Source organism: Melanostigma gelatinosum (assembly GCF_949748355.1).
Source record: "Melanostigma gelatinosum genome assembly, chromosome: 22".
In the NCBI taxonomy this organism is placed as follows: domain Eukaryota; kingdom Metazoa; phylum Chordata; class Actinopteri; order Perciformes; family Zoarcidae; genus Melanostigma; species Melanostigma gelatinosum.
In genome coordinates, this window is record NC_136655.1 from 16884364 (window position 1) to 16907965 (window position 23602).

At 47.0% G+C, this 23602-nt stretch overlaps 1 protein-coding gene across 3 annotated transcripts; it reads left to right on the plus strand.

Annotated features, from left to right (window-relative positions):
• The first annotated feature begins 108 nt into the window (after positions 1 to 108).
• On the plus strand, positions 109 to 18023 carry recql (RecQ helicase-like). 3 transcript variants are annotated; one of them, XM_079294413.1, is made up of 16 exons: positions 109 to 234; positions 796 to 852; positions 4399 to 4617; positions 5091 to 5270; positions 5363 to 5469; positions 6009 to 6207; positions 6321 to 6487; positions 7507 to 7588; positions 12704 to 12852; positions 13126 to 13243; positions 13326 to 13464; positions 13549 to 13640; positions 13729 to 13945; positions 15109 to 15238; positions 15812 to 15948; positions 16693 to 16831. In XM_079294413.1, the coding sequence occupies exons 2-15, from the start codon at positions 822 to 824 to the stop codon at positions 15914 to 15916; spliced, it is 1935 nt and encodes a 644-aa protein (XP_079150539.1). In that variant the 5' UTR covers positions 109 to 234; positions 796 to 821; the 3' UTR covers positions 15917 to 15948; positions 16693 to 16831. The 3 variants fall into 3 exon arrangements, with proteins under 3 accessions (XP_079150539.1, XP_079150538.1, XP_079150540.1); XM_079294412.1 differs by lacking the exon at positions 15812 to 15948 and having other exon boundaries at positions 16693 to 18023; XM_079294414.1 differs by lacking the exons at positions 15812 to 15948; positions 16693 to 16831 and adding an exon at positions 15343 to 15744.
• Positions 18024 to 23602: the final 5579 nt, after the last annotated feature.

A 23602-nucleotide genomic window follows, 5' to 3' on the forward strand; every position in this document is an offset into this window, starting at 1 on the left:
AATCAGTCCTCATGGTTTAGTCATCAAACATAGATTACATACGTATTATTCATTAAATACATTTAAAAACGGGCCGTGGTTGATAAAGTGTGACAATCCTTCAGCAGCAGGCGGATACTTCAGGCATCCTGGCAGGCGTCGGCCAGGGAAATATACTCGCAACATCTTCTGTTTGTGCTTTCTGTGCTGTAGCAACCGTGAAGTGGAGACCCAACAGCAACTGGTCGCTGAATGGTTTGTCATTTGTATTTCATGCTTTTTCAAAGTATTGTCCCAAATGTTTTAGCAGCACAACATAGTGCGAACCTTTTTAATGTAGCGACGCTTTATCGAGTTAGCTCGAGGATATGGCAGTGACTGAGATAACGTGAATAATGGAGCCATAACACGCTGCGTTTACCAGCTGCCTTCCGATGGAAGAACGTGTGCACCTGCTGTGTCTTAAGCTAGCTACCGTAGCGATACATTTGCTAGTCGCGGTCGAATGGACATCACTTTGTTACCACTAGTATTCATATTGGCTCACGAGAGGTAACGTTAGCTCGATGTAAGTTAGCTTCGTTCTGGTTCCACTGCGCCTTCATCGGTCAACTGGCAGTGATAGGAATGTTCCAGAATAAATACTGAAACATTTCATGCAGAAAACCAAGTGACTGAATGTGAACCACCTAGAAGTAGCTTCTTCAACCACACAACAAAGCAAGAAGTGAATGAGCAACAGTGCTGAAGGTAATGGTCAGTGCAGGGCGCCTCTACACACACTTCTGTTTCATCGATGCCTTTCTGTCTCTGAAGGTCGGCTCCTGTTCCTGCGCAGTCTGATGAATATGGACGGAGGTGGCAGATCTAATGGTAGGTCTGTTCTTCCAACACCGTTTTATTTGCATGGAAACTGAACCAAACCTTATTAAAGTGCAAATGTGCTCGGATGTAAATATTCACACAGTTGTTGTATGAGAGGAGGCTGACGTCACGAGGACTGATGGCAGCCTGCCTCACGAGGGCCTCTGAGAGGAGCAGTGAGGTCATTAGCGGTGCAGGTGTGAGACCTGTTCACTGTCTGTTTTCTAAATGAACACAAGGGCTGCGTGTCAACACCAGTGTGATGCCTGAGTTTCAGTAACATTACAAAATTACATTCTTTTAATAATACCTATAGAGTGGTCTCACCGACGTCACGATCTCCTTAGTTACGAGGTCTGTCCGCCATGTTGGAGTACATACAGATCCTACATGGCGGCGAGTAAACAAGGAAGTGCGGCGAAAATACCATACTTTGAATCACTGGATAGTGCATCAAAGGTTCGCTACCTGGCCAAATTGAAGGTTATTGGTAACTTGGATCCCTATACGATGAGTGCAGATGGTTTCAGTGCCGATCCTACTTATCTTCCATCGGTAAACTACGCCAACATCTACACGTATCTCGTGAACACCCCCAGTCCTTACACAAAAGACGAGTTGGAGTGCTACAAAGGGCTCGACGCTTATAATCAGTTTGTCAGTGGATGGGTCCGAGACGTCAAAGCAACGGTCGTCGAGAATTCTCATCTCGTCATTGGAAGAGTAAATATATACAGATCTGGTCAGATATTTAGCAATATTCAATGTTTACTCAGTGCAAACAGACACGTGTGTTTGTTTACATTGTACATGCACGTCATTGTGTGCGTGTGTGTAGGAATTAACTTTCAACTAACCCCTAACTTCACCCCCCCCCACACACACACACACACATATATATATATATATATATATATATATATATATATATATATATATATATATATATATATATATATATATATATATATATATATATATATATATATATATATATATATGAATGATCTGACGTTAAACTCATATCAAGCAATGCTGAGGCTGCATCTCTGTGTTTCGCCTGTTGTACACGCTCGACGGTCTCTGGTACCGACTGCTGTCACGGGCCGATGAAGCTTCGGTAACCTTCTCATGTCCAAGTTTCATTTATATTTCCTTTATTAAATACTGTTCACAAACGAATTTGCAAATAAAATCACTGACCACTTATAAAGTGATCCGCACATACTCTAGTGTACACCAAATTCCATTCCTTTATATCTCGAGAGATGCGTGACAGCCATTTCTCGCGACGTGTCATTTCCTTGATGTGTAATGACCGCTGGCAAACGAAAGAATGATTTCTTGTCTCTATCAGCTCTGCTGCCACAACCAAAGACAGCACAAAAGTTCACCATGATCGATAGGTTATGCGACTCAGCCGTGCATGCCAGTGGCTTTGTGTGTACTCCAACATGGCCGAAAGCTAAACTGTGACGTCACACGAGACCACTCTATTATCATGATGCTTGATGACAACATGCAATGAGACACCCTTGCCTCTGAGTCGCTCAGTGACGGTGCTGACAGAGCAACAGTGTTTATCTGAGGGGTGGATGCTACGTCATTCTCAGCTGTCACCGCCTCAAACTGTGAAGGACAGAAAGTTCGATCTTTTTAAATAACTACAAGTTGTGATTGCAAAAGGAACAATTCCATGAGAGTCCTGCCATAGTTTGAGAGGATTCCAGCTGTGTGTCGCTCCTCTTTTATCTGATTACGGGTGTCTCCTCGCTCATAGCTCCTTTCCTCCAGCTCCTTTCCTCCAGCACCACCAGCAGGTCAAAGTGTTTCCCTCATTCTGAAGTGGCTCAACATCTACGGTGCTGATTGACACTCCGTTTGCTTCACATTCATGTTCCTACATGATGATCCTGATGAGCATTTCTAGTGCCACCATGAGGTCGACGTTAAGCGTCTCAACAACTGTTGATTGATTGTTGTGATGTTTCCTACACACAGTCGAGCCCCCCCAATGGTGAAACTGGTAACAACTGGTGTTGCTCTTACTTTTCATCTTGTGACATCATCAAGACAAATTTCCAATTCATCCAATTCTTTGATTTATTACCACATATACTGTGTTAGCATTTAGCTCAAAGCATAGCCTCACAGTTCTGCTAGCATGGCACATGACTCTTGGTCTTGCTTTATTGAAACAAACAAACATGCTACATGTATTAGCAAACTGCCATGCAGAGATATATCTGTGGTAACTTAAGTGACTGATCCCGGCCGTGCCAGTGGATCAGGCGTGTGCCAGTGGATCAGGCGTGTGCCAGTGGATCAGGCGTGTGTCAGTGGATCAGGCGTGTGCCAGTGGATCAGGCGTGTGCCAGTGGATCAGGCGTTTTCCAGTGGATCAGGCGTGTGCCAGTGGATCAGGCGTGTGCCAGTGGATCAGGTGTTTTCCAGTGGATCAGGTGTTTTCCAGTGGATCAGGTGTTTTCCAGTGGATCAGGTGTTTTCCAGTGGATCAGGCGTGTGTCAGTGGATCAGGTGTTTTCCAGTGGATCAGGTGTTTTCCAGTGGATCAGGTGTGTGCCAGTGGATCAGGTGTGTGCCAGTGGATCAGGTGTTTTCCAGTGGATCAGGTGTTTTCCAGTGGATCAGGTGTTTTCCAGTGGATCAGGTGTTTTCCAGTGGATCAGGTGTGTGCCAGTGGATCAGGTGTTTTCCAGTGGATCAGGTGTTTTCCAGTGGATCAGGTGTGTGCCAGTGGATCAGGTGTTTTCCAGTGGATCAGGTGTTTTCCAGTGGATCAGGTGTTTTCCAGTGGATCAGGCGTTTTCCAGTGGATCAGGTGTTTTCCAGTGGATCAGGCGTGTGCCAGTGGATCAGGCGTGTGCCAGTGGATCAGGTGTTTTCCGGTGGATCAGGTGTTTTCCGGTGGATCAGGTGTTTTCCAGTGGATCAGGTGTTTTCCAGTGGATCAGGTGTTTTCCAGTGGATCAGGTGTGTCAGTGGATCAGGCGTGTGCCATGCAGCAGAGGTCTGCTGTCTACAGACGTGTGAACAACAGACCTTCTTAAAGCACAGAGTCAAAAGGCTGAGCGTGTAAGGAGTGATCTGACCTCCCAGCTGCGTATCTGCTGTTTGATGGTCTTTGGTGACAGGTGACGTCCATCTGGTGCCCTTCGTAGACTGACTGTACAGACGACATGACAGTGATGAGGCTGTTCTTCAATGAACAGCAGCTTGTAATGGGAGACTTGTGACTTCATGTCTTTCCAGTCTGTGAGAAGAGTGTCCTCAAATGGGAGTCTTTTATGCATGCTGTGGTCAGGTGACATCATCAGTATCACCTGATTCTATGTAATGCACACACTATACTGGATTCATGGATGTATTTCACATGTTCAGAAATGAAGAACATTTAGATATCTTTCAATAAAACGGGAGAATCAAAGTAAAGACGTGTGCGTTTCACATCCTTTGCAACTATGCCATCTCCATCACGTGTCCATGTCAACATCCATATCTGCTCATGGTCTCTAACTGTTCCCTCTGGTTCAGATGTGCAGGTGGAGCTGGAGTCTGTGGAGGCGGAGCTGGAGGAGGTGGAGCTGCAGATCACAGTGCTCCTGCAGAAGCAGGCTGAGCTGACGGGTCGTAAGGATGCTCTGCTGCAGCGACTGGGGGAGGTCTGTGATGCTGCACAGCCGGCATGCTCAAAGTCATCTGGAGCTCATCCAGTACTGAGCAAGCAGGAGATGCTGCTCTATGATGGCACAGGTACTCTACTCTCATTTCACACATGCACTGCAACCCTGAACGTATCTAGACATCACCCAGAGGAGCTGTATGTGAGAGCACACATGTCCCAGTCAGTGTAAACACTCTTCACCCTGCCGGCTCCCGAGTGCAGTCTGTGTAATGTACGAGTGACAAAACTGCAAGAATACAATCGTCCGAGGCTGAAGAAGAACGGCCATTTACACAAAGCCTGAACTGCAGAAACGTGAGATTCAGGGACTTCTGACAGTAAGGGCCGACGGCGAAATCCTCAAATTCAAGGAGCGACAAGAGACGCCATGGTGTGTGACCGAATAAAGAAGCGGCTCTAACAGCGTGTAACCCGCGTCATGCCCTGCCTCCTGCACGCTCTACCCAGGCCACACCCCTCTCCTAACACGTGTGTCCAGAGAATCTGATTGAGGTCACTAAGGTTGTGTGCTGACTTGTTCTCATCTTTTGATGTTTGGTAGATTTCCCATGGTCCAAAGAAGTAGAGCAGCACCTGAAGAGCTCGTTCCATCTCTCCACCTTCAGACCTCTGCAGCTGAGGGCCATCAACCTGACCCTGTCAGGCAGAGATCTGTTCCTGGTGATGCCCACAGGAAGAGGAAAAAGCCTCTGCTACCAGCTGCCTGCAGTCTGCTCCAAGGGTACACGGACACACATGCAGCGTCATGCTCATACACCTCTTCTCAGAGCATCTGTTGGCCTCACATGTAATCTCATCACATGCTCTTGTCAGGTTTTACATTGGTTGTCAGTCCCCTGGTGTCCCTGATGGAGGACCAGATCATGTCCCTGAAGTCCATCGACGTGGCAGCCGTCACGCTGAACGCGTCCAGCAGCAAGGTAACCACGGCAACTGTGTTCTGCTCATGTATCTCCCTCCACCTCGCCTCCTGGTCTGCTGATCTCCTCCACTACTGTTTGACAGAAGAGACAGGTCTTCACTCTTGTCTCTGCACAATGATGAATGAGTTCTAGTGTAACAGCAGCACAGACAGTAAGCTGCTGCACACAGTGTGTGCTGATATGGAGGAGATGTCGAACTGCTAGTGCGTCATGTTGCTGTTCAGGAGTCCTTCACAACTCGTTCTACAGTAACTGCAGACTTCATCATTGTTATTGCAATAAGTTGCTCAGGTATCCTTCTGGGTTCCCCTCGGTCACTTATCAGTCACACTGACTGATGTAGTGTGTGTGACAGAGCAAAGTATAGTTTCTACATTTAATAAGCACGAGTAGGGAGGGGAACAGACTGACCCCACACTCGTCTGTCTGTCAAAGTGGAATTGGAAAACAATGTTCTATATGTATTTACATTGTATGGATAATATTAATGTCAGTTTTCATGGTGTGAAAAAACTAAATGTATAAACCCGATGTAGGAGCATGCCAAGACCGTCATGGCTGGAATGATGGATCCCAAAGCCCCTTTCAAGCTGCTGTACGTGACTCCAGAGAAGATCGCCAAGAGCAAGCTGCTCATGTCTCGTCTGGAGAAAGCCCACAACGCAGACCTGCTGAGTCGCATCGCCGTGGACGAGGTTCACTGCTGCAGTCAGTGGGGCCATGACTTCAGACCAGGTGGAAGTATAGGTCCTCCAAGGCCAGCTCACTAACCTTCACATCACATACCAGGTGTGTGTTCACGGTTGATGAAGGTGTGTGTGTGTGTGTGTGTGTGTGTGTGTGTGTAGATTATAAACTGCTGGGCATCCTGAAGAGGCAGTTCCCCAACGTCCCCCTGCTGGGACTCACAGCCACAGCAACCAGCAGCGTCCTCCAGGACTGTGAGAAGATCCTGTGTGTGCCCCAGCCAATCACACTGTCTGCATCCTTCAACCGAACCAATCTGTACTACGAGGTAGTAACCGTGACAGCTGTCAGCCACACCTGCTTCCTACTCACACACACACCAGATGTCTGTTGGTCACTCGCAGGCTCTCGTGTACTCGTCACACCTGCTGATACACCTGTTACGCTGCGTTCACACCAAACGCGGCGCTAATTATTCCCACGAGTAGATTACATACAAAGTCTGCACAGACGCCATGAGACTGGAGTGATGCGAATTTGAGATGCCGCAATTGGCGCGATAGCCTATCAGCGTTGAGTTGCTCCCCCTGTCGTCACTGGCTTCCTGCCGTTGTTGAATCAGGAAATAAATCCTGTAGCCGTCTGTGTTCACCCAGAGCTCTACGATACCTCATATCAATAGAGACCGGACCAAACTATGTGTATGCATGTGTGTGTGTAAACCATACGGTACAAACAATGAATAGACGCTGCCGTATTTACGTCTACGTGACGTTATTGAGTGCTGGTGGAGCTGCTACGATGTTAGCATAGCCTAGCACCGATCCATCAGAGCTCCATTGAGAAGACCAGTAACCTACAAATCAGTATCATTATGTAGTTATTTCGGAGTCCCTTTTTGTCGGTTTATTGCCGTTGAATCACAGCCAGATCAGTTTATTTTGTGTTCCTACAGCTGTAGTAAACAGCGACCGGTGGCTTGCTAGACACAGTGAATACAGCTCGATACAATCCACGGAGCTCCTCTGAACAATATTATGAACCAGACATGACGGCGTTTAGTTTCCCAGGATATCTGTGACTTCCACAACACGTACTAAGCAGAAATAGAGGTTCTTGTTTCATGGTTGATGGCGGACAGTTGAACGTGTGAACACGGCATTAGACCATCACATCATCTTACTGCCTTGCATCTGCTTACAGAACATCAGAGACAATACTGGTGTTTCTGCATGTTTAACTTATTCCTAACAAACCTATGATCTATACTTGAAACAAACTGAAGACGTCCGTCTCTCACCTGCCTGCAGACTGTTCCAGTGACACTAACGTCTGCTTATTTCTCAGGTTCGTGTTAAAGATTCAAACTATGATGCATCAATAAGTGACGTTGCCTCTCTGATCAAGAGCCAATACAAGGATCAGTCAGGTATTGCAGCAAAACCATATATATATATATATATACCATATATAAAACCATACATACATACTGTTAGATCCTGGGTACTTCTGGCCCGATACGGGGCTAATTACTGACTCAGCTCTCTATTAAAAGATTCTCGAGCTGGTGTTCTGGCGAGGGAACTCGCCTGGCTCCGCTAACTGCCGTTACTCCCGACGTCTACCCTGCTTCCTCCGGTCAGAGCGCGCTCGGCCGAGAGACCAGTCCTGGCCCCGGGCGCTCACACCAGTCGCGTCGGTTATGGCAGCTTCCCTCTTATGGATCCGCGCTCTTGGTAAATGCCAGGTTAGGTTTTAACGGCTAGGATTAATTCTTGCTAAAACCGTAAGGGGTTGTTAAGTGGATTCGGTCTCTAGGATAACCTTTCAGAACTCAGTTGTTAGACATACAATAGCTTTAACTTTTTACTGTCACGAGGAACTCTTTACTACTCGAGCAAATTAATGCACTTGAGGATTTCACTTTAAATGCAGATTAGATATTTATTGCAGGTTATATTTAGTTAGTTTTGCAAGGGTTACAGCTACAGCTCACATAAAATGTCACTACACTTGATTCGTTAATTAAATTTTCTTCTCTGATTATACTCATTAGTTTTAGTTGCCGAGACGGCTCGGTTGGAGCTGGATGTTCAATGGTGCGATGAAAAAGGTTCTTTTGGAGTTGTTAGGAGCGAAGGTCTGGCCAGACCCTCGGTCTCCTCCTGCTCTGCAACGGAGTTCGTCCAACAGTCCACAAAACTCAGTACAAAGTCTTTCTCGGGCTGCTGCATCTTCTCTGTTGTCCAGATGTTAAGAGTCGAGCAGTGGGGAGAGGAAAACCTCCGTCTTTAAATCTTCTTGTCCACGAACAGCGGTGTTCTTTCCGTGAACAGAGACGAAGTCCTCAATACATCAGTTGCAATCGTCCGTATCTTCTCATCTGGTGCATTTGGACAGCACGCGTGTTGAAATCCCAGCTTGCAGCAAGCAAACCACTTCTTTTATTCATCATTTGGGCTGTTAGCCCCCCTCCTGCTCAATACATGCTCTCATCCCCCCCACCCTCTGGAAAGGATGTTGGGTTCGAACATGTCCATATAAGTCCAGGCTTCCTGCCTCTGACTCATCTCTTGCAACAGTCTTCTCCTAATTTCTGCAAGTCATCCTGACAAGCACTTTTCTTACATCGCAGCTCCGGTCACACAGAACATTTGTTAATCAGTTTTTACATTTGTTAAATCGGTTTGGTTAGTACACATTTGCTTATAAAATGATTATTGATCTCATCCTTCATCATTATTGTGCTTTGTGTCTTTTCTTCTCAACCATCATTATTTCCCCATCCCTTGAAGCCAACACCCTGCTTACTTCCTCTTTCTCCGTACTTTCTACACTCAGACTGCACTATACTCAGATACACATATTATTATCAGGTTTACATTTGTTAAATCACTCTATGTATTAAACATTTGTTATGTAACGATCATACACTTTATCTTTAGATTACACTTTAACTATTGATTTCTGATTATATGCTTTTTATATCCTGACCTTCCCCTGATCGTGTATGCATGTTTTCGAGGCAGCTCTGTGGGCTCAACTCTTCTTGACATCCCCTTCTTGAGGTCACAGGCTGCCTCGCCTTAGCTAGTAGGAATCTCACAGGAAGCTTTCGTCGGCCGGGGCAGTGATGACGAGCACGTCGTCCTCTGGTGAAGACGGTCCTGATGCCTGCTCCCAGCTGTCGATCACCACTAGGTGATGAAGGTTAACCTTGTTAACTTCTCCACACGGCATGTACCGCATATGCATGCATCCATAACCTTCACCGGTTTATGGCGCATGCGGTTAAACTCTTTTCTTTTTCCTGTGACCCGGAGTGGTTTCTGGTCTCCGGGTCCCTGCCATGCAACGGCTAGGGTGGTCGGCAGCAGGCAGACCACACAGTCATTCTTAATTTCTCTCCATTGCAACACTCCTTTTTTCTCCGGAGAGAAATCACTTCTTGCACAACCCAACTTCCTCAGGGCTCTTCCTGCCCAGAGCCCCGTAGTACTCCTTCTCATGTTAACCACCCCTTTGACATTGGCCACTCTGACGTAGGGTGGTAAATCTTGTATGTTGGTGGCCATTCTTGAGTTCCTGGTTTTCTCCTAATGCGGAACCGGCTTCAGCTGCCCCACTCCTTGGATTCCTCTTTTCTTAATGGTGAGTCCTCCCCTCCCTTTGTCCTCTCCTTCCTGCGTTGTATCGACCACACAACTCACAGTTTTTTTAGGATTCTGCGGACTTCTTTTTCAGGAATCCAGAGTCGCTGCTTTTCCAGTTCCCTTTGCGTTGGAACGGTGCCTGCAAATCCTAGTGCGCCATGCACTGCCTGCACCACCTCCTCCACGCTCTCTTCTGGGACTACCCTTCCTTTGGGCAATTCTTCCCACTTCTCGATCCCAACAAAGACAATTTGTGTCATCTGGACGAAACGATCCACTTCTTCGTTTCCTTGCCAGTGAATTTCTTCTCGCGTGTGGGCCCTCTGGTGCACCACGTCGAGCTCTATGCTTAGCTGTAATTCGGCTATTTTTCTCCATAGGTCTTGATGAGCCACTTTTTTTACTTTTAGCGCTCTCAAACCCATTTTCCTCCCATATGGGCAGGTCTTCGTTAAGGGCCTGAGCACAGTAATAACTATCAGTTATGACTAGCTCTTTTCACCCTTCTCTTTGCACTGCTGTTCTACTTCTCCTTTAACCGACGCCCTACTTTCTTCTTGATGTAGGTCGGTTAGGTGTTGTTGGATGGCAGCGTCCCAGGTGGTCCATCCTCTTCCGTACAGGATGACCTGATGTTGGACGTTGCCTCTGTCGTCTTTATCCAGCGTCGGTCCTCCCGATGCCGCTCTGCGTGCTCCAGCGCCGTCCTCCTCCTGGTCCTCGCTGCCGTCTGCTGCCGGGTCCTGGGTCGATGTCGCTGGCACGTCCTGCTGAGTCGTCGTCGTCTGCGGGCTGCCTTCGTCGCCATCGGGTCCTCTCTGCCGTCCGGTGGCGATTCCTTCATCTGGGCCGCTGGCTCGTCCCGCTGGGTCGCCTCCGTCTGCCGGCCGGTCCCTGGAACATCTGGTCCGTTCTGCTGCACTTGCATCTTGGACTTTGTCTTTGTCTTTGTTGTCTCGAGTCGCCTTCCTCCCAAAGCCTCTCGTCGCGCGTTGAGGAAGGGATGGGATCAGGCTCTGGCCCCTCTACAGGTCGGGCGAGTCTGGTCGATGCTCCCCGTCGCCTGCGGCTTCTCCTGTGCTGGCTTGTAAATACCACACACAGCTTCGATGCGTGGATGTCTCGCCATCGGACTTCTTCGTGGCTTGGGCAGCTTTACTTTCTACCCAACGCCTCACCTCAGGTCTTTTCGTACACGAACGACAGCCTCTCTTGGCTGCCGGGGTTCTTCTTTTGGACTCAACGTACTCCTTTTCCGTCGAGCCCCACGTTATGGGCGCCACATGTTAGATCCTGGGTACTTCTGGCCCGATACGGGGCTAATTACTGACTCAGCTCTCTATTAAAAGATTCTCGAGCTGGTGTTCTGGCGAGGGAACTCGCCTGGCTCCGCTAACTGCCGTTACTCCCGACGTCTACCCTGCTTCCTCCGGTCAGAGCGCGCTCGGCCGAGAGACCAGTCCTGGCCCCGGGCGCTCACACCAGTCGCGTCGGTTATGGCAGCTTCCCTCTTATGGATCCGCGCTCTTGGTAAATGCCAGGTTAGGTTTTAACGGCTAGGATTAATTCTTGCTAAAACCGTAAGGGGTTGTTAAGTGGATTCGGTCTCTAGGATAACCTTTCAGAACTCAGTTGTTAGACATACAATAGCTTTAACTTTTTACTGTCACGAGGAACTCTTTACTACTCGAGCAAATTAATGCACTTGAGGATTTCACTTTAAATGCAGATTAGATATTTATTGCAGGTTATATTTAGTTAGTTTTGCAAGGGTTACAGCTACAGCTCACATAAAATGTCACTACACTTGATTCGTTAATTAAATTTTCTTCTCTGATTATACTCATTAGTTTTAGTTGCCGAGACGGCTCGGTTGGAGCTGGATGTTCAATGGTGCGATGAAAAAGGTTCTTTTGGAGTTGTTAGGAGCGAAGGTCTGGCCAGACCCTCGGTCTCCTCCTGCTCTGCAACGGAGTTCGTCCAACAGTCCACAAAACTCAGTACAAAGTCTTTCTCGGGCTGCTGCATCTTCTCTGTTGTCCAGATGTTAAGAGTCGAGCAGTGGGGAGAGGAAAACCTCCGTCTTTAAATCTTCTTGTCCACGAACAGCGGTGTTCTTTCCGTGAACAGAGACGAAGTCCTCAATACATCAGTTGCAATCGTCCGTATCTTCTCATCTGGTGCATTTGGACAGCACGCGTGTTGAAATCCCAGCTTGCAGCAAGCAAACCACTTCTTTTATTCATCATTTGGGCTGTTAGCCCCCCTCCTGCTCAATACATGCTCTCATCCCCCCCACCCTCTGGAAAGGATGTTGGGTTCGAACATGTCCATATAAGTCCAGGCTTCCTGCCTCTGACTCATCTCTTGCAACAGTCTTCTCCTAATTTCTGCAAGTCATCCTGACAAGCACTTTTCTTACATCGCAGCTCCGGTCACACAGAACATTTGTTAATCAGTTTTTACATTTGTTAAATCGGTTTGGTTAGTACACATTTGCTTATAAAATGATTATTGATCTCATCCTTCATCATTATTGTGCTTTGTGTCTTTTCTTCTCAACCATCATTATTTCCCCATCCCTTGAAGCCAACACCCTGCTTACTTCCTCTTTCTCCGTACTTTCTACACTCAGACTGCACTATACTCAGATACACATATTATTATCAGGTTTACATTTGTTAAATCACTCTATGTATTAAACATTTGTTATGTAACGATCATACACTTTATCTTTAGATTACACTTTAACTATTGATTTCTGATTATATGCTTTTTATATCCTGACCTTCCCCTGATCGTGTATGCATGTTTTCGAGGCAGCTCTGTGGGCTCAACTCTTCTTGACAATACATACTCGTACTCCATATTCCCTGATGTGTGTGCCACAGGGATCGTGTATGTGTTCTCTCAGAAGGATGCAGAGTCTGTGTCCTCTGCGCTCCAGAAGAGTGACATCCTGGCCTTCCCCTACCACTCTCACATGGACCCCAACGATAAGTCCCGCGTTCACCGCAAATGGACCTCCAACAAAATCCAGGTATTTGGGTGTGACCTACCTACTGGTATACGGGGGGGGGGGGGCATTGAGCCGAGATCTGCTTTCTTCTGTGCAAACCGGCTCCTGTAGGTGGGTCTTGTGAAGGTGGTTTGTGGATCCGGCTGTCAGCATTACAGCACCCCTCAGCCAGACCTCTCTGCTTCCCGGGACCGTGGACTTGGTGACTGTCCCCAGTGCAGCCCTACAGATGATGATGCAAGCTGTATGTGCGGCTGCCATTGAGCTGCACTTTGTCATGGTGTTGTCTTATAGGTGGTGGTAGCCACAGTGGCGTTCGGTATGGGCATCGACAAGCCTGACGTCAGGTTTGTCATCCACCACACCATCAGCAAGTCCGTGGAGAACTATTACCAGGAGAGTGGACGCGCAGGTAGACACGCCTCACTCCCATCAGGACAGGATGCTACGTTGTGCTGGTGCAGCTCACTCAATACCTGTCTGTGGGTCTCCAGGTCGAGACGACACTCAAGCAGACTGCATCCTCTACTTTGGCTTCTCTGACATCTTCAGGATCAGCACCATGGTGGTGATGGAGAACGTTGGTCAGCAGAAGCTGCTGCAGATGGTGGATTTCTGCCAGAATGTGGACAGGTAGCAGGTCCTCAGTACGTCCCATGGTGTCAGGACGCTGACGCGCCGGGACCTGACTGTTGCGTTTGTGTTTGCTGTGTGAAGGTGTCGGCGCTCTCTCATGGCTGTTCATTTTGACGAGGTGTGGGACGATGAAGGATGCAACCAGATGTGCGATACTTGCCGCCATGCACAAGGTGTGTATGTGGTGTGTTTGAATAGAGTCCATGCTGCATGGTGTCTTTAGGGATGTGGAAAGCCAACTTCTGACCTCTATCTCTCCAGACTACATCACCGTAGACATTACCCAGCATGCCAAGCAGGTGGTGCAAATTGTGGAGCTGTCGGCGTCGGTGGATGAGAAGCTGACTCCTCTGAAGCTGGTGGATGCGTGGATGGGCAAAGGCCCGGCCAAGCGCAGGAAGATGATCCAGACCACCAGCCTGAGTCGGCTGCAGGCTGAAGCTGTGGTTGTGATGCTGCTGCTGCAGGGATACCTCAGGTGACTCGCCGTCTTCTCTTCTTCATCATCCCTTCAATCATTCATATTAAATGGGTAGAGGAGAGCTCCGACCAGTCACATTTACACACACGTGACAGTCTAACGTGGGCACACAGCGGCACAGACACCACATGGGTCACAGATATGATGCTCACTATTTGAAAACATTTGGAACTCACTTGATCAGACGGTTATTGTATTGTAGTTCATTCCCATCATGCTGTTCAGTGACAGCACAGAGCTACACAGCTGTTTCACACGACGTCATTAAAACTACTAGTGACACGATTCAGATAAAACTACAATCATTCACTTCCTATTCATTTGCATTGTCTTTTCTGCAAATACCTCGAGATGCCAATAAGAAAGAGAAAGATGACCTTTAGTGTGTTGACTGGTCACATTGACTTTGGGTGGTTGAAATGATGACATGCGGTTTCACAGTGTTCTACCCTTCAGCAGTATTTAGAGTGACACTTTAGGAAAACCAATATGTTGTGATATACTGTCGGTGTATATATCAATTGTAGGCCCTATCGCGCAGCTCCACCATAAGTGTAGTGCCATAATACATAAGAGCTCCATTGGTCAGCTTCTTTACGGAGGACTGTTCTTCTGACTGACTGGAATCTGTTTCTTTGAATGTTGAAACAAATCGTAACTCACTGACAGTACTGGTCAATCGCTCAGCTACTTTACATGCAGCGTGAAGCAAACACGACCTTCAGTCCAGAAGAAGTGACTGTTTGTACCCACATGTGGAGCACATGTGCTCTACATGTGGAGCACATGTAGAGCACATGTAGAGCACATGTGGAGCACATGTGGAGCACATGTGCTCTACATGCGGAGCACATGTGCTCTACATGTAGAGCACATGTGGAGCACATGTGCTCTACATGTGGAGCACATGTGCTCTACATGTGCTCTACATGTGCTCCAGACACCTCAGACCAGACATGCAGGTCTGAGGTGTCTTTCCTCTTCACAGGTTGTGTAACAAACTATGGAAGACTGGACACTCAGGACCTTGTCTGCTGTCCTGACCTTGTGGACAGTAGTGGTTGTTTGGGTGGTAATGCTCCTCGTGTAGCTCTTGTAAGAGGAACAGGTTGAGACTTGTCTGACATCGGCATGTCATTGTGTGTGTGTGGTGCCTTCAGAGAGGATTTCAGCTTCACTCCGTACACCACCTACTTCTACATGAAGCTGGGCCGCAAAGCTCCTCTGCTGAAGAGCCAGACTCACACGCTCAGCATGAAGATGAGGTCATCAGGGGCGGGGCCTGCTGTGGTGAGTACAGCTGATCACCCATCAAACATCTGACATAGTGCATGAGTTGCCTGAGAAAGTTATTTTCTTAAAACTCCAAATGAAAGAATTGAACTTTTCCACAGTCCTCTCACTCCACTGTTACCGAGTGTCCACCTCTCCCTTTGTGCTGTTCTTCAAACACGGCGGTGTTAATGAGCCTCTCTCTGCTTCAGGTCATGTGAAGAACAAAAGCACAACTAGTTACTAACAATCTAAACACAACTCCACTAGTGGGAGTGAGCACTGAGGAGCTTCAGCATGCCATGTGGTCAATGTGCCGATAGGAACAAGAGCTGTGTGAAGTACCGACGTTAGACCGTCCCTCACTGTCCTCCACTCAGCAGGAGCCTCTCGCATGTCAGCCCGGCTACTACTGGAGATGCATGAACAGATGAAATGGCCGACGTTAGAGTTGATCCGTTGTAACTGAGAGTGCAACAGAGACCAGACGGCTCCACTCAGCAGCTCCTGTGTTTCTGTGCCGATGGGATGTTTGTTCCTCGTGTGGGTCTCTGGACCTACCCGGTAAAGACTGTTGTTGATGACCTGCAGGTGAAAGCTGTGAGTGGCCAGGGCAAGGCCAGAGAGAGAAAGAGATCAGTCCACAGTGGTGGAGACGCCTCCGTGTCCAAGAAAGTCAAAGCAGACCTCCCCTAACCCCCAGCCTGTCCAGAAGACGAGCTGCCAAAGTACAGTCCTCCTTCTTCACTCTGCTCACTGCTTCTGTCGCTCTGTCCACTCAGACTGGCTGCTTCACTTTCGGATCAGACAGTCTTGAGTGCTGGAGGAGTCTGTCTTCATGTCATTTAAATGCTTTTCTAAGTCTTCAATTAATAAGCATGAAGTCATCTGACTGTTCCTAACCAGCAGGCTTGGGCGATAAACATTACTGCACCACATGCCCTTATTGATGGGGTCAGAAGAGACGAGCTGAATAATGTGCTCCTCCTTAGTGCTGCTGATGGAGGAGGTGTAGCTCACAGCAGCAGTGTAAAGATGCTGCCTGTTAACACACACTAGCAGTGTACACACAGTTGTTCTGTAGTTCATGTGAGTGACGTACGGAGTGTAAACTTCCTGTTCCTGCAGACAGGCTCTGCTCTCCACTGCCTGGTGTCTGTGGCTCGGCTGGCTGACTGTCTTGTGTTCATTAGTGAAGAACAGGACATCAGATGGACGGTGCATTTCCTGCCTCACAGAAATCAGATATGCCATTTGTCATTATTATCGCCCAAGCCTATTGCTCATGATCTGGTGCTGATGTTCATGCTCCACTAACGCTCACTAACTGACTCACCCGAACTACCAGAGAGTAGAACTTCTGTTACGCTACTATTTGAATTGCTTGTTCCTCTAAAGGACAGTAAGTAATGGACGTTATGAGCTGGCGTCGCTGTTCTCCTGTTCACTGACACTAGCTTCTCACATTACAGGACACGTCAGCCGAGGAGGAGCATGATATGACCTTTGACCCCATTGTCATGGACCACGTCTGTCCCCCACAACCCAAACAGAAAGTATTGAAAGAGCAGAGGAACCAGTCCAGGAGACAGAAGCAGCTGACGGAGCGACCTGGAGAGGAGGAGGAGGAGAACCACGGGGGCTCCATCGTGCCGCACCATGGCATTGAGGTGGATGTTGAAATAAACATTATAGATCACAGTGATGGTCAGAAAACACCATCACATGCAGTTAAACCTTGTTCCAAATGCAAAGCCACCACCCCTCAGAGAGTGCGGAGGAAACCCCGTACGGACGCAGCAGCTGTTCCCTGTCCCGGCCCAGCCACCCACACGGTGCCCAGCTCTCCATCCCACGCCTCCATAATCTCTGAGACTGCAGCCAAGGAGCTCTGTGACCTGAGGAGCTACTACAGCAAACAGCTGAAGAGAATCAACCACTTTTCCCATGAGTACCTGGGGCAGCCCTCGGAGCCAGGGGTGCTTGCATGTATCAGGGAGCCTCTGAGGAGCCTCCGTCTGCCCTGCAGGGGGTCCATAGCCCAAACGGCTCGCAGCCTGTGGACCCGAGTGAGCGGCAGGAGGAAGCTGGTTCACCGCTGACGCCACAGTTCCAACTCTACTCAATGCACATGCTGCAGGTGTACAGACACGCGGCGCCCTGGTAATCTCCATACAAGGCCAATGGGATTCACTTCATGACTCAGTTCAATGAAATAATCTCCTCAAATCAACACCACTTTACCTGAAGTCTTCTCTGATGATGTTTAATCGTCTCATTTAGACTGAAACCACCAGAGGAGCATTTACTGACTCATTTAATATCCGAGAACTAAACGTTTAAATCTCTTCAGCTTGTGCTAAACAGACATCCAAGCAGAAGCACAGGAGGAACAGGACTCATTCCTGCTGCTCTCTGCTGTGAAACATGAGCGTCTTCTTCTACTGGGACCACAGAGGCTCTCTGCCGTCAGTCACACTGTCTGGCTTTAAGCCACCTGCTGGTCTTCTCCACAGAGACGCACTCCGCCCTCTCTCTGCCTTCTCCACACCTCTTCACTCGTGCGTCTTACTATCTGAAACACTGCTGTGTGTCTCTCCTCTCTCTGACACTCAGCTTCTATGTGGACGATGAACACGTACAAACACGTTGCGCTGACCCTGACCCGGAGAAACAAACGGACTCAATGGATTTGTATTGATTGAGCCTCAGTCAGGTTATTATTCTGCTGTATGTTAGTTTCATAGCTCCATGCATGAGACCTGCTTCATGTGTGAACCATCACATCTCAGTTTGATGAGCTCTTCACGTTATTAAACTTCATTTCTAACAGCAGTGTGAGTGTCCGTTGTGTCCTGAAGGTAACATCCAGCCAGCTCATCTAAAGGTCCGCTGTGTTCAGACAGAAGTCCATCTCCTGTGCTGCAGAAAGAACCCAAGGAGCACATCCTGCTTCTTGGGTGAACAGCCCGGCTTCTGCTGGTGCAACTAAAGACAGCGCGTGGTGCTTCATGGTGCGTCCGCATCCAGTGAACCCGGCCTGAGGACGTCCGAACAGGTTGGACACTACTAAATGTGAATGAGTCATGTGCAGTCACAGCTTGAGCTGTGTCCCTGAGGAACATGTGCAGAGACGTATCCCTAACACCGATATGTGGCCTCATCCAGTTTCACTTTCACTTTCTATATGTTATGACTTCTCCACTCTGTGTCTCTCCTGATGAAGTAAATCTACAAAGGCCTCATAAGTATCTCTGTTCATTGAACAAACACGCGGCTCAGCTAGGCCCTTACACAGTGTGGCAGTGGGCTTGTTGGGGACTCGTCTCAGCAGTGGATGAATCCACAAGTGATGCTGGAGTGAGTATTTGTGGTGTGATTGATCATGGGGATGTCAGCAGAGCTCCATGGCTCAGAGGAAGCGGAGACGTCAGGCTTTCAGACACACATCCCTGTTAGGGTTTGTTGTTGGTCTGGATCTTTTAATAAGAAAGCTCAATAATATCACATGACTTCTCCTTTAAAGGCTAATAAACAAGTGGTGCTGAAACTGTCGGCTCCCTTATCGGCAGGTTGCAGCCTACCTGCCTCCTGAGCCACTAGGAGGGGGGCAGAGAGGACCACACTGAGTGGCGACCAGGCCCTGGTGCTTCTGGCTAATCCAGTTATTTTCAAATCATAGACAAACTGCAATACATTCAAATAAATCTGACCTGAACATATTCCCACATTATCATTCTGTCATGGCACAGGTTCTACTCCAGTTTGCACTGTGCGATCATCTTTTATTCATTCTGTATCATGGAGGGTCAGACAGCAGGACAACCCCAACGAGAGCTAAAGGAGGAGAGCAGCTCCTCATCACGTCATGGAGGCAGTGAGAACCACCATGCTATTGTCGGGGCTGAAACTCACCCCAGCGTGGAGGAGGCCAGACCACACGTGTGCAGCTGCTGTTTACAGTTGACACGCAGCGATAATAACTCTACCAAAACTGGTTTACAGTTAAAAGGATTTAATCCCACTAATGCAAGTACGATTACAGTTACACAATGGAGTACATACATACTCCTATGAAATATTACAATATTACCCCTTCTCGCCTCTGGTCCCATCAGACACAGCCGTCTCCGGGAACCACACGCTAAAGAGAGCGAGAAAAACACTTCTATCCCGCCCACATATTCGTTGGTGACTCCTCCCCTTCCGTCTATCTCAATTTCTATTGGCTAACTTCTCTATGCACTTCAGTAAACGCCTGTCTCCATGACTCTCTTTCCCTGAGTTTCTAACACATTCAAATGACGGTCAGTTATTGCTTAATCCCTTCTATGATAATCCTTCAGTATAAAAGTTAAACTTCTGCAACTTGGCAGAAGCTTCATGTCTTTTAGCTACTAATCCTACAACACTTTATGTTTATCTTAATTATGCATTCCCAATACACTTATGATTATGACTAATTATGAATTCTTAATTATGAATTATTAAACAGTTCTTTGCTCAAATTTCTTACACCATCACCAACCATTTATGTCTATCTTTAATATATCTGTGATAATCACATAAGTACATTTTACTGATGATACTTTTGTACTTTTACTTGAGATTTTCGATGTAGGACTTTGACTTGTAACAGAGTCGCATAAATGCATCAGTTACATTCCACCCTGGAACAAGAGCGCAAGGTTCTCAGAGATCCAGCCTCTGTTCTGCACCAGGTCATTTGCATACATCGTTGTTTCCCTGGTCGGTGGTCCTCGGACCTTCTGAGGTGCTGCAGGGAAGAAGAGGTTTCTCCTTCTGGCCATCTTCAAATCTGCCTTCTGTGCATTCTACTTATAATCAAACATGGGTTTCAAAGGCCCTGAACATCCTCTCATGATTAAAGCTCAGCTCAGGTTGAGGTGGGCCAAGACAATGAGGGGACGTCAACCGAACTCAGTCCACACAGTCCTGATGAGAGATCTAATCAGAGAACGTGACCCTGAGTAGGGTCTGGAGTGTGCAATTAAAGATAGACCGTGTCATTAATAATATCCTTGAATGTATACAATATCAGCCATAATGATGTCTATCTGTGTATCAGGACCACCTGTTAGTGATCCCTCCTCCCTCATCTTTTATAGCTTAGATGCATCTTCTGTATATTGGATCAATACATTCACAGTCATTCACACTTCCTGTGTTCAGAAACCAATGATCCCTGTTTCACTGTGTGCTACACAAGCCAACTGATCCCAGGTCTGAGTCATAAGGAACTCAGTCGGTAAACACAGCCTGATGATCTTGTAGCCCTTCCCTGAAGTCATCCAGCACAAAGCTCGACATGCTGAGTCATCCTGCTCAGCATGTGACTCTTCCAGCAGATGGAGCCGTTGCATGCAGAACCTTCTCTGTGTCTGTTTACTGAACCCTCAGACTGGAACTGTGAAGAGCAGGGAGGCAGGATCTGCAGCATCTGGTATGGTGCTGTGGGTGTGTGAGAAACAAGCAGCACTCACCAAAGGTGCAGTTTGATTCATCTCTAAGACTTTCCAGTATCAGTAAGTCATGTTCAAATGTCTAATGGAGTGTGAGGCTAACTACAGGGCTACTCTGATTCATACACTACATTACATTACAGTCATTGAGCCGACGCTTTTATCGAAAGACTTACAAGAAGTATTCAACATCGGTATTCAAGAGAACTACTAGTCACCAGAAGTCATCTCCTTTAAACAGTGGTGTATAGTAACAAAGTAGAAATACTTAGTTACTGTACTTAAGTCGTTTTTTTGGGTATCTGTACTTTACTTTACTACTTATATTTATGTTGACTTTTACTTTTACTTCACTACATTTTGCAACGAAAACCGATACTTTGACTCCGATACATTTCCCCTGAAACCTTCGTTACTCGCTACAAAATCAAATCTATCTTCAGAAACAAATGAATCCTGAGAGCAGCGTCGGGGACTGTGGTGGAACACAGACTGGAAGCAAGCAGGTTTGGTGAATCAGTGGTGCTAGCAGCAAGTTAAATCATTGGTGAATCACGTTAATGCACAATTGCAAACAAGTGCTCTCAAAGCCGCGGTGTGTTGATTCCCTGAGGAAGGAGTGAGCTGAGGAAGTGTTGACAGTTGTGCAGCACTAGTTGGCTAACGTTAGCTATAGCTAACCACCACACCATAGGATTGACGGGAGCCGAGAGAGCGCAGCGTTAGCATTAGCATTACTGAAATCCTTCGCAGCTGTGTGCAAGCTGTGTGTGAAGCTGAACACACCTCTACCTGCCTCAGCGGCCTGTGAAAGGCTATTTAGCATCGCAGGACTAGTCTTCAGCCCCAGAAGAGCGAGACTGAATTCTCACAATTTTGAAAACCAACTTCTTTTGAAGATGAACAGGACATGTTTCAGTTTCAAGTAATGACTGTGTTGCTGCTTTAGTATTGATCATGTTTTGATATTTGAGTCATGTTGTGGATGATCAGATGGAGTTATGATGGCAGCAGTCGCCCAATTGCAGATTCAGCTTGAGCAAAACCTTTGTCTGTTGTGTTCAAATCAGGCCCACAGGAGTTTACAAGGCAGGCGTCCTTTCTCTAAACACTGACCTGATGCATCAAGTGGATATGTTTTGCTGAACATAATATTATGCATTGGTCCTCTACATCCTCTAGTCCAGGGATTCCCAAAGTGGGGTGCGCGAGCTGCCTCTAGGGGGTGCGCGAGAGGAAAAGTGTAATGGCGGTCTGATGGTGTAATAATATTAAATATTTAAAAAAATGTAATTTTAATTTAAAAACTGTCAGGTGGGACATCTGAAGCTATCAGTCGTAAAAGAGGAGAGGGACAGAGAGAGAGAGAGGAATCGGAGGCGAGGGGAACGGAGAGATGCATTATTGGGGAGAGACCGGGAGAAGAAATCGAGCCAGAGTCAGAGGAAGATGAGACGGCGCAGACTGGGAAAAAAAGAGGAAATATGATGAAAAGTATCTGTCTGGGCTTCACTTGGATTGGCAATGCAGATTCCCCAAAGCCACAGTGCGTGGTGTGCAGTGAGGTTCTGGCTAACAGTCTGAAGCTCTTATTTACGTCGCCACCTGAACACCAAGCATGCCAGTGCAAGTCAAAAGCCCCTTACATATTTTAATATCGAAATTGGAGGAGTTACAAAACAGCCAAAAACAACTGCAGTCTCATTCATGTGTTGGTCTATAAATGACGCACTACGGGCTTCATATCTGGTTACAGAATAGCGAGAAAGGGGCTACCGCACACAATCGCCGAAGACGTGAGCTTGCCAGCTGCCAGAGAGATGGTGGAATGTATGATTGGGGAGAAAGAAGCAAAAAAGTTGGACATGATCCCGGTGTCCAACAACACTGTGTCGCGCCGCATCGATGCTTTGTCCGAAGACATCCTGGCTACATTAGTCGCTCATTAATTGTAAATTAAATGTGATAATCTGCCTCTGAGCCTGTGCGTGTGTCCTCGCATCCTGATTGCTCTTTAAAAGTGACGCCTTGTGTCACTGAAAGTGATTGAAACTTTGTTGCAGTGTTTCAGGGCGTTTTCACACCTTCAGTTCGTTTGCTTTGTTGCAGTTGCTCCTTTGTTCGGTTTGTGTTCACACTGCAACATTTAACAGCGGACTAAATCTTGTAAACAAATGCCACGCGCGAGCAAACTGTTCACTCATTGGTCCGATTGTTATGCGGCTATGAAGGCTTAAAAGGCTCTGTTGCTTCTTTTTTTTTAAATTATTATTAAGGGGGGGGGGTGCGCGAACCCGGTCGGGATGTAGAAGGGGGTGCGCGGCCTAAAAAGTTTGGGAACCGCTGCTCTAGTCTAATGAGCAGACTTATAAACGCACTGTTACAACTCCTTCATAGTGTCATATTGCTTTTCGGAGAATTATGATGATAAGTTCATAGTAGATGCAAAAGTATACTTATGTACAATATATTATGTTGAACATTGTTGCTCCTGAATGGATCACAGCAACCCAATTATGTTCAACACAGCTCCATGTCCTTGGTCATGGTGCCACAGCACTTCAAAGAATAAACTTCATCATTCTCATAATTCTGACCCTTTGCTTTTTCATTAACAGCATTTACTTGTACTTTTACTTTCAATGAACAGGTTATGATGTTCATTTAATGTTCAGGTTATGATGTACATTTAATATCAGAAAATTACTTTTGATACTTAAGTACTTTTGTACTTAAGTACAATAAATATCAGATACTTTAAGACTTTTACTCAAGTAGTATTCTAATAGGTGACTTTTTACTTTTACTTGAGTAGTTTTCCAGTAAGGTATCTTTACTTTTACTCAAGTATGGCTTTTGAGTACTTTATACACCACTGCCTTTAAACAAGCATCTAAGA

Coding starts and splice junctions, on each gene's coding strand:
- recql (XM_079294412.1), top strand. CDS start 822: ATGAATATGGACGGAGGTGGCAGATCTAATG. Junction 5,470..6,008: donor TGAACGCGTCCAGCAGCAAG/GTAACCACGGCA, acceptor AACCCGATGTAG/GAGCATGCCAAGACCGTCAT. Junction 7,589..12,703: donor CCAATACAAGGATCAGTCAG/GTATTGCAGCAA, acceptor TGTGTGCCACAG/GGATCGTGTATGTGTTCTCT.